The sequence below is a fragment of the Macadamia integrifolia genome, unplaced genomic scaffold (assembly GCF_013358625.1).
Source record: "Macadamia integrifolia cultivar HAES 741 unplaced genomic scaffold, SCU_Mint_v3 scaffold2757, whole genome shotgun sequence".
NCBI lineage: Eukaryota > Viridiplantae > Streptophyta > Magnoliopsida > Proteales > Proteaceae > Macadamia > Macadamia integrifolia.
In genome coordinates, this window is record NW_024868941.1 from 14995 (window position 1) to 25190 (window position 10196).

Consider the following 10196-nt stretch of genomic DNA (forward strand, 5'->3'; position numbering starts at 1 on the left):
TTTATAAACCATCCCAGCTTGGCCAATAAAGCCAAATTTATATCCCAAAGTTTTCTAATGCCGAGTCCACCTTCCTTTTTAGGTTTGCAAACGGAATCCCATTTTACTGTTATTGCTTTAGTGGAGGATACATCCCCTAACCATATGAAAATTTTGATCCAGGATTCCATAGAAGCAACCATAGATGATGGCCAAAGGTATATAGAAAATTATGAATTGGAATACTACACATCACTGTCTGAATACATTCAACCCTACCAGCCATGGACAGGAGGCGGCCCTTCCAGCCTGCTAGCCTCTCTTTAAACTTATCTATCATCGGCATTATTGCTTTCCCACCGACCCTTCCTTAAAAAATTTGGACACCTAAATACAGAGCTGGGAATGTGTTCCATGGTATGGACAGGTATTGATAGACATCTCATATATCATAATACGAATTGAAGCCCATATATTGATTTATTAACATAAATATCAAGACCTTATCAGCTGAGGAAGATTAGGGTTTAAGCATCTTCCCTAGAATGACTTGCCCAACTAAAGAAGAAATCAACAAAAGCATTTGATTTTAACAAAGGAAGATGGAAGGATTAAATCCGGAAATATTTGACTACCATGTTTTCAAAGAAGATATAATTCACAGAGGGCTTTATTACAATTTAGGTTACTTTTCCTAGATTAGACTTAATTTTAGCAACAATATCATAAGTGTTAGAACAAACACCAATAAAATACGACTAAAAAATAAACATGAATTCGTTTAAGACGGAGAGATTAAATGAGGTTCACACACCAATGTGGTGTGCTATGTCCTCGGGTGAAGAAGAAGGTGATTCACTATATTTGAAGAAGTTTACAACGGAGATTTTTCCAGAAAACTCGAACTCCCGGCAAAAACACTCACTCAGGAAACCCTAAAATGAAAAACCTCAAATCTACAATATTGGCTCAACAAGACGATAGTACATACATATATACTCCTCCAAGTTGGGTTGCGATTAGTCGGGTCATGCCGTACCGCAAGTACTATCCCATATCTTAGAAAGAAGAAAAAAAAAATCCCATTGAAATCGCCACCAAATTATGTAGAAGAGGGTTAAAGTCAAGATTTCAAGACAAAAATAACAATAAGGAAGTAAGTGCATTGAAGGATATATACTTCAATTATCTGAGTCGCATTATCACACAAGGATTATTTTATAGATTAAATCATTAAAAAAATGAAAAAAAAAAAAAAAAAAACCAATATTGTGAGGAAGGGGAACTTTATTATTAAATACATAATAAATCAGGGTTGGAATCGGATTGGATTGACTGTCTTAGCCTAGTTAAACAGGATTTAGTCAAAGATAGGTTTGGGCCGTTTACACCCCTAGTCAGGAGTAAGGATGTGAATTTGTAACCGAAACCGTTTATTGAAACCGATCCAATCCGTTTACACTGAAACCGCAAAACCGTTTAGTAAATGGTGCGGTTATGGTTTCAAGTTTCAGGCCGATTAGCTAAATGGGTTAGGTCAGTTTTAACCGCAGAACCCGTTGGTTGCAAACCAAATTGAAACCGTTTAAACCATTTAAACCAATCCGATTAATCCGTATAACAATTAAATGAAGAAGGGGCAGTAATCCGTATAACAATTAACAATTAAATTAAGTGCCCATCCTACTTTGGTATGATTTATTGCAATTCAGTTCAAGTTTAGACTTTAGATCATGAACTTGTAATCCATATATGTTACTATGTTATTATGTTATCATAAATGGGGTGTTTTGGCTGAATCACCTGTCATTTTAATATTTTATGTTGTAGAAGGCTGGATTTGGATATTATATGATATTAGTTCTAAATGTTTGAGAATGGTCATGCAAAGAAATAGCACTAGATTATCAAATTAAGACATACCATCGTTAATATAGAATCTCATATTTGTGGTTGCCAATTATTTTTTGATAAACTTATGATCTTCAGTTTAGAGATGGTTGCAAGTTATAACAAACTGATTGTGAATCATTTTACAAACCGTATGGAATAAACCGAAACCGAAACCGAAACCATTTAAAACCGTAAAACCGACACCGTTTAGAAATCGTAGAAATCGAAACCATTTACTAAACGGTCATGGTTTCAGAAAGTGGAACCGTTTAGTAAATGGTGCAGTTATGGTTTTAGTCAAATAACTGTGAACCGAATCGATCTGCGCACTGTTTAAATCAAAATCGAACCGATTAACACCCTTAGTCAATAGCGTCCCTTAAACCACCCCACCACCCTCCCAAAAAAAAAAAAAAAAATTCCCTATATATACACTTGAGCACTTTTCTTCGAGCACCTTGCTCGTGATGATCTCTACCTGAGTTCTAGTCTTGTGGACGTCCCCTCAACTTAAGAGATAAGATCGGTGGCAATACCAAGGTTTCATAAACTACCTTTCCCCTTTGAATTCCCACATTTCATGTTGAAGGTATGATGTCGGTGTCCTCAATAGGCCTCCAAAATCATACTGTACTATTTTTAATTACATTTCCTATCAGAATGAGATTCTGGATTTTGGTATGAACACTTTATTTTAACTCTTGATTTTCAGTCATTTTAACATAATTTTATTCTTCTATTTTCTCATTATTTTATGTACTCCATTACAATATATCTTAATTTCCAGATTAGAGTTTACAAACAAGAGACCTGGTTGAAAAAGGCAACCCATCGCTTGCTCTCCACCAATCCCATCAGTAGAAGCCGGGCTCCGCAGAGACTGGGTGGAGGAGTTGTGCAGAGAGGGATGGGACTGGGAATTTCTGGAAGTGAAGGTGGGTGTGACTGTGTGAGGTAGGGATGTTTTGAATGATGAAATAAGGGGAAAAGAACATTGTAACCCATATTGAGGACGTCTTGAAAAGATACCCCTGCCCCTCTAGTGGGATGCTTTGCATGGATTTACGGTCCAGGTGCCAACGTAATGGCCACGTGACCAGACAATATAACAAAACAAAAAATGGAAGAAAGATGATGAAAAACGGTTAAGAATGATAAATTAGTCTTTTTACGAACACCAGGTTGTGTATGATAGCCAAGAGAAGAAAAGAAAATGACAAAAAAAAAATAATACAAAAATTGTTACATTTTCTTAGTTTAAGAAATTCTCATTGTATTTGATATGTCATGAAGAATATTCTTTTTTTGAATTTGCGAATACTGAAGTTTTACTTCTACCAAAAAAAAAATCTAGCCTAAAACACAAGAAAAAAAAAACTTTTCATTTTTTTTCTTTTCTTCTAGTGTTAGACAAACATACATAATTTTTTAATTTCTTACTATTTCTTTTCTTTTTTATTTTCTTCTTCTCTTTTTTAGATTTTTTTTTTCTTTTTAATTCTTTTCTTCTCTTCCCTTGGCTACGAAAGATTTCACTTTCTTCAGGAAATCAAAAACAAAAGTTGAGGCAGAAAGTATCAGTAAATAAAAGCTAAGTACAAGAGAGTGACAGTAAAAAAAACCAACAATATATTTCCATGTTGGCCTTCAGCTAGTTGACCCGGAAATGGCTTTTACGAAGGGAGTATAATTTAATTTCATAAACCTTTCCCACTAGTGACCATAAAGTCTAGCCACCATTTTGCTTCTCAATAGAAGGCTAGATACAAGATACTGTCAGGCCAGGCTGTGATGGGAAAATGAAAAAAAATTGAACTGAGCTCATAAAAAAGATGTACCCAATGCATGAGGCTCTTGCATGTGTGAGGTCTGGGAAGCGAGAATTATACAATCTTACCTCAAGAATATTGAGAGGCTGTTTTGACCACTTGAATAGAGTTCATAGTTTTAATTTAAAACCAGCCCAGACCAACTGTCCGAGAACTTGCCACCTAAATGGACTTGGTCAAACCCAGAATTGGTCACCAAAATAACCCTAGTGATCAATATCCCAACTCTAGTATGTCTTTGATTAGAACCAAACTGCCATAGTATTGATCTTAAAATCTAAAACCAGAAAATGGAGAAAGTAGGTTTAAAATTTGATTAGAAACCTGAAATATATGACTGTAAATATCAAAATTAATGTTTAATTACTGAGAAACTCAACAGATCAATCCCATCATATTGAATTGTAGTAACAATGGAATAAACAAAGGAACTCAAGAACATACAACCACTCCTTACTCCTACTGAGTTGGAGAAACAATAAACAAGATAATAAGAACTTGAGCTAACCTCAACCACTCCTCCGCAGTTGTTTCCCTCCGTCATCGCAGGATTATTCCTTGGTTTGCTCTTCAGGAGTGGAATCATACCCTGAGTTATTTAAATGATATTGAATTGAAGATATCTCACTACTTCAGGGAAGCCAATCCCATTGCAAATTTTTTGGCGAAGCAAGCTGGAAAATCTGGGATAACCTCTGAGAACGTCTCTTTGCCTCCTTGCATTAGACAAGAGTTAGTTCTTGACGAAGCAGGCTGTACTCGCTTCAGATTTTTGGGATAGTGGTGGTGAGCCTTTGCTGATGACAATGCCGAAGGTGGAGGCTCACTTCAGGCTTTTGTATCATATTTCTTTTTCCCACTTTTTTCCTTTCATATTTTTAATAAAATCTGATCTTCTAGCGAAAAAAAGAGCTAACCTAAACAATCCAAGTAACCATCTAGTTTTGGTAAGAATCAATATTGATTTGAACTGGTAAAAATAGCTTATCATCTCGGACCACAATCATGTTCCCCCTAGATGGCAAAATCTTATAAGCTGTCTTGTCCACCACGATCAAGCTCTTGCAAGCATTGAATTTAAACTTCAAGATCATGCCCTCCCCTGCTTTCAAGAACACCCTTTGGAACCCAATAACCTGTTTGATATGAGTTCCTTAATGCTTGCCGGAGGCTTTGAGTAGACGATGACAAAATCAGTTCCATCCACATTTCCCACATTGTGAACTTTAACATCAACCTCAAAGTCCAATTCTTTGCCACAAGTTATGTCATCCACCACAACTACAGGGCAAGGAGGCCTAGTAGTTCCATCCTCATAAATGACATCGTAGCAATGTTGGAGCTTTCCCAATTTCAGGTTAAGTGCATAAGCAGAAGATACCATTGAGTAATTGAACTGACTGTAGCTGAGACCATAACCAAAAGGATAAAGGGTTTCACCATTGAAGAACTTATAAGTCCTTCCAGGGTAGCCAAATTCAGGAACTAGCCTTAGGGACATGGAATTCAAAGCATCTTGTCTATGTAGTCATTAGTGTACAATGTAAGAGGCAACTTTCCACCTATATATCAAACATTTAACCATAAAAACAAAATCAAAGGAAGAGATACTTTCAAAATTTGAGTTTGAATAATTTCCAAACACAACATCAGCAATGGCATGGCCACCTTCCTCACCTGGTTAACCGGCCCAAAGAATGCCTTGGATTTAGGGTTTTCCTCAGCAAAAGAAATATCAATACAACATGATGACAAGAATGACAGGACCCTTAGCTGCATTGGCGACCTGATTGACTAAATCAATTTGATGACCAGGAACTTTGAGATCAGCTCTATCTTGTTCCTCTCTCTCAAACTTTAAATCCAAGCCAACAATAATGATGGTAGCATCTGCATTCTTTGCTACCTCCACAGCTGCAGGAAAGTCATCAGTCTTTGTGCAAGAGGTGTCATTTCCACATGAATTTACAAAAATCACATTTCCATACGCAGAGAACCCATCTATAGGAGTGGCTAGTGTGCTTGTATGGAATACCTAATGATATAGCCAAAATAACCTCTCGGTGGGGGGCAATGACACGTGTCACTGCTAGGACACGTGTCCCCCACCAGACGAAGGGCCCAAGGAACCACTCACACTCGAGCACGCTCAATCACCGAGGCACGCCCGCAGAATCACGCGGGATCACGTCGTCTGCATGAGGGGAATATTCCCCCAGAAGGTTGGACGTATTCTAGTAGGACTCTAAGAGGGAAGAAGGGGGAAAAAACCCTAAGGCCGAAGAGCTATATAAGAAGGCACGGAAGAAAGGGGAAGGTAAGCTCTAATACCCTCACCATTACTCCCTTATCGAACTGTGCGGCCGACCCTGACTTGAGCGTCGGAGGACTAACCCCGGACAAAGTTCCGGGCCTCCATCGTCTGTGTTTGTGTAGGTTGGACCAGCGGGGTTTTTTGGCAGCAACAGATTGGCGCCGTCTGTGGGAACGACGGTAATGGTGGGAAGAACCTACAACCGAAGAAGGACGAGAGCGACGTCCAACGTAGACATGGGGGAAGAACCTTCAGGGGAGCTTCCTCCCTCGGCGGAGACTGGACGAGAAAGGGGTCATGACGACCGGGAAGTGTCCGTCAGATACCAGCGGTCGGCTGGATATTCAGTACGGGAAGGCAGCGACCATCAGCCTCCCGCGGCCCAGGAGTACGTGACAAGGCAGCAGTTCGAAGACCTCCATAACAAATATAACCGGATGGCCGAGACTATGAGGGAGGTCTCCAAAGCTGTCTCCCATAAGACCGGCGGAGCACCCCCAGGGACCCACGTCCAGTTCGAGAGGGCTCGAGAAGAAGACCGAAGCAGTACGGGATCGACGAGGGCCGACCGCGATCCTCGAAACCGAGCAAGGGAGAGTCCCGCGCCCCGAAGTAGGACGCGACGCGCCGCCAGAGACCCGCATGGGGATCAGCACAAGGAGACAAACAGAGATCCGAGGACTCGGGATTAAAGAGGATGATCTTAGACCTGAAGGACGAGATCAGAAAGGTGGCAGAAAACCAAACAGGGAACCGCGAGCCCGACCTCACCAATGATACGGCCTTAGCTGACGAGGTCATGAGGGACCCGCTCCCGGTCGGTTTCCGCCTGCCCAAGTACGACACCTATGACGGGTCGGGGGACCCCGTCGATCACTTGGAAGGCTTTAAGGTCGCCATGCAATTCCATCGCGTCTCGGAAAATATTATGTGTCGGGCCCTTCCACTGACGTTCAGGGGAGCGGCGAGGCTGTGGTATAACCGACTACCGACGAAGTCGATCCACAGCTTCAGCGACCTGAGTTACTTCTTCGTGAAGGGGTTCTCTAGTAGCCAGCCCCTCCAGAAGACTACGTTAAACCTAACCAACGTCAAACAGCAAGAAGGGGAATCGCTGCGGAATTACATGAAGCGATTCCAACAAGAAAAGATCACGATCAGGGGCCTAGACCCGAAGGAGGAGTTCACGGCCCTGCTAGGTGGCGTCAAGGACAAGGAATTGAAGAGGTCCCTGGCGAAGCATACGCCTAGAGATCTGACCGAGTTGAGGGCGCGATGCGATAAGTATATCCAGATGGAGGAAACCCTCCAGGCAGATGAAGAAGTCGAAAGGAAGGCGGCGAACAAGAGGCCCTTAAGGGTTGATGATAAACCCATCGAAGAAGGAAAAAGACGAAAGTCCGAGCGCAGTCGGGCCCCCAGTCCACCGAGGAAGTTTGAGAGGTATGCACCCCTGAACCGAAGACAAACGGAGGTGTTAATGCAGATAAAAGATTCTCCAGATGCCAGGGCCATGAAGTGGCCAGGAAAGATGGGGCGACATCCCGAAAGACGCAATGCGGATAGATACTGCCACTTCCACAGAGACCGCGGCCATGACACCGAGGACTGTTGGCATCTCAAGGGGGAGATAGAAGGAATGATCAGAAGGGGATACTTGGGCAGATTTGTAGACCGGGAGAAAGAGCTGGCTCCAGAAGGCACTGGCCGGAGAGATAACCGTCGGAGAGATGGTGCAGGTCGGTATGAAAGAAGGGGGCTCCTGATATAGCCAAAATAACCTCTCGGTGGGGGGTAATGACACGTGTCACTGTTAGGACACGTGTCCCCCACCAGACGAAGGGCCCAAGGAACCACTCACACCCGAGCACGCTCAATCACCGAGGCACGCCCGCAGAATCACGCGGGGTCACGTCGCCTGCATGAGGGGAATATTCTCCCAGATGGTTGGACGTATTCTAGTAGGACTCTAAGAGGGAAGAAGGGGAAAAAAACCCTAAGGCCGAAGAGCTATATAAGAAGGCACGGAAGAAAGGGGAAGGTAAGTTCTGAGACCCTCGCCATTACCCACTTATTAAACTGTGCCGCCGACCCTGACTTGAGCGTCGGAGGACTAACCCCGGACAAAGTTCCGGGCCTCCTTCGTCTGTGTTTGTGTAGGTTGGACTAGCGGGGTTTTTGGCAGCAACAGATTGGCGCTCGCCCGCAGAGGAAATCAAGAACAGCGGAGAAACCAGACACCAGAGGGAGATGGACGCCGGCCTCGAGAGGAGAACAAGAGCCCAACAAGAGTTATAGCAACCATCTGTGGAGGCCCGGCCGCAGGAGAGAGTTCGGTCTCTGCCAGGAAGGCGAAGGCCTACGCGAGGAGCGTACATGTGGCAGAATGGTCGAACAAGAAGGCAAAGACGGGGACGGTCATCTCATTCTCAGACGATGATCTGGAAGGGGTACAGACCCCTCATGATGATGCCTTGGTCATCGCCATGACTATAGGAGATTGCAAAGTAAAAAGGATCTTAGTGGATAACGGCAGCTCAGCTGATATCCTGTTCCTCGAAGCTTTCCGGAAGATGGGCCTCGACGAAGGAAAGTTAAAAAAGGTCGAACACCCGCTGCAAGGATTCTCTGGCACCCCGGTGAAGGTGGAAGGGTCGATAGAGCTGCCGGTTCGGGCTGGCACCGGAGATCGCCAGGCGACGGTGATGATCAACTTCCTGGTAGTAAGCATTACATCAGCATACAATGCCATACTAGGAAGAGTCGGGTTGAATCTGTTAAAGGCCATCGTCTCCACCCCCCATCTCAAAATGAAGTTCCCAACTAAGAATGGCGTCGGGGAGTGTCGGGGTGATCAGGAGACGTCCCGAAGATGTTACGCCACTACCCTCTGGGGAAAAGAAAAGGTGGGTGAGACGCTCCCAATAGAGGATCTACGTGATGATGTCAGCTATCAACGGGGAGAGCCGGCCGAAGATTTGGTGCAAGTTGAAGCTGAAGAGGGAGACGACACCCGGCAATTCCAGATTGGGGCTACCATGCGAGGGCCGCAACAAGAAAGACTCGTCTCATTCCTGCGGAGCAACGCTGACGTATTCGCTTGGTCGGCATCGGATATGCCCGGGATCGACCGAGAAGTAATAGAACATCACCTGAACGTTAGCCCCGTGAAGAAGCCGATGCAGCAGAGGAAAAGGACGTTCGCCCCAGAAAGACAGAAGAAGATAAACGAGGAAGTGGAAAAGTTACTGAAGGCCCGGTTCATCCGAGAGATCCAGTACCCGGAGTGGGTATCTAACGTGGTGATGGTCCCGAAGGCAAACGGGAAGTGGAGGATCTGCATCGACTTCACCGACCTGAATAAGGCCTGCCCCAAGGATGCATACCCCCTGCCAAAGATAGACCTGCTCATCGACGCGACGGCGGGATACGAGACGCTGAGTTTCATGGATGCATACTCGGGATACAACCAAATCAAAATGGCCAAGGCTGATGTCCCGAAAACGTCCTTCATAACTGAGGGAGGGTTGTACTGCTATGAGGTCATGCCTTTCGGACTGAAGAACGCGGGGGCCACCTACCAGAGGTTGGTGAACAAAGTTTTTAAAGGGCTAATCGGCAAGACCATGGAAGTGTACGTGGATGACATGCTCGTGAAAATCCTGAAGGCAGAAAGGCACATCCAAGACTTGGAAGAGGCGTTCCAAGTGCTACGACGGTACGGCATGAAGCTGAATCCAGCAAAATGTGCCTTCGGAGTAGCCTCGGGGAAGTTCCTCGGCTTCATCGTTTCAGAGAGAGGAATCGAAGCCAACCCAGTCAAAATACAAGCCATTCGGGACATGAGGTCACCCCAGAACGTAAAGCAAGTCCAGGAGCTGACGGGTCGGGTAGCTGCCCTAGGAAGATTTATGTCCCGGTCTGCTGATAGATGCCTTCCTTTCTTCAAGGCGCTGAAAGGGGCTAAAAGGTTCGAGTGGACGGAGGAGTGCGAAAGATCTTTCGAGCAATTGAAGGAGTACTTGGCCGCACCCCCACTGCTGACAAAGCCGAACACCGGAGATGTCCTGCAGTTGTACCTTGCTGTATCGTCGGTTGCTGTAAGCGTCGTACTGACGAAAGAGGAAGGAAAGCAACAACGGCCAATATACTACGTCAGCCGAACCCTTTTAGATGCCGAG

At 44.3% G+C, this 10196-nt stretch overlaps 1 protein-coding gene across 1 annotated transcript in view; it reads right to left on the reverse strand.

Moving 5' to 3' along the window:
* Nucleotides 1-4809: 4809 nt before the first annotated feature.
* The window catches only part of LOC122067203 (putative beta-D-xylosidase), a 6134-nt gene continuing 747 nt past the window's right edge, over nucleotides 4810-10196 (reverse strand). The window contains exons 2-3 of the mRNA XM_042631046.1: nucleotides 5444-5722; nucleotides 4810-5221 (exon numbers count right to left, since the gene is read on the reverse strand). Coding sequence (XP_042486980.1) covers nucleotides 4810-5221; nucleotides 5444-5722 — 691 coding nt within the window. The remainder of the gene's footprint in view (nucleotides 5222-5443; nucleotides 5723-10196) is intronic.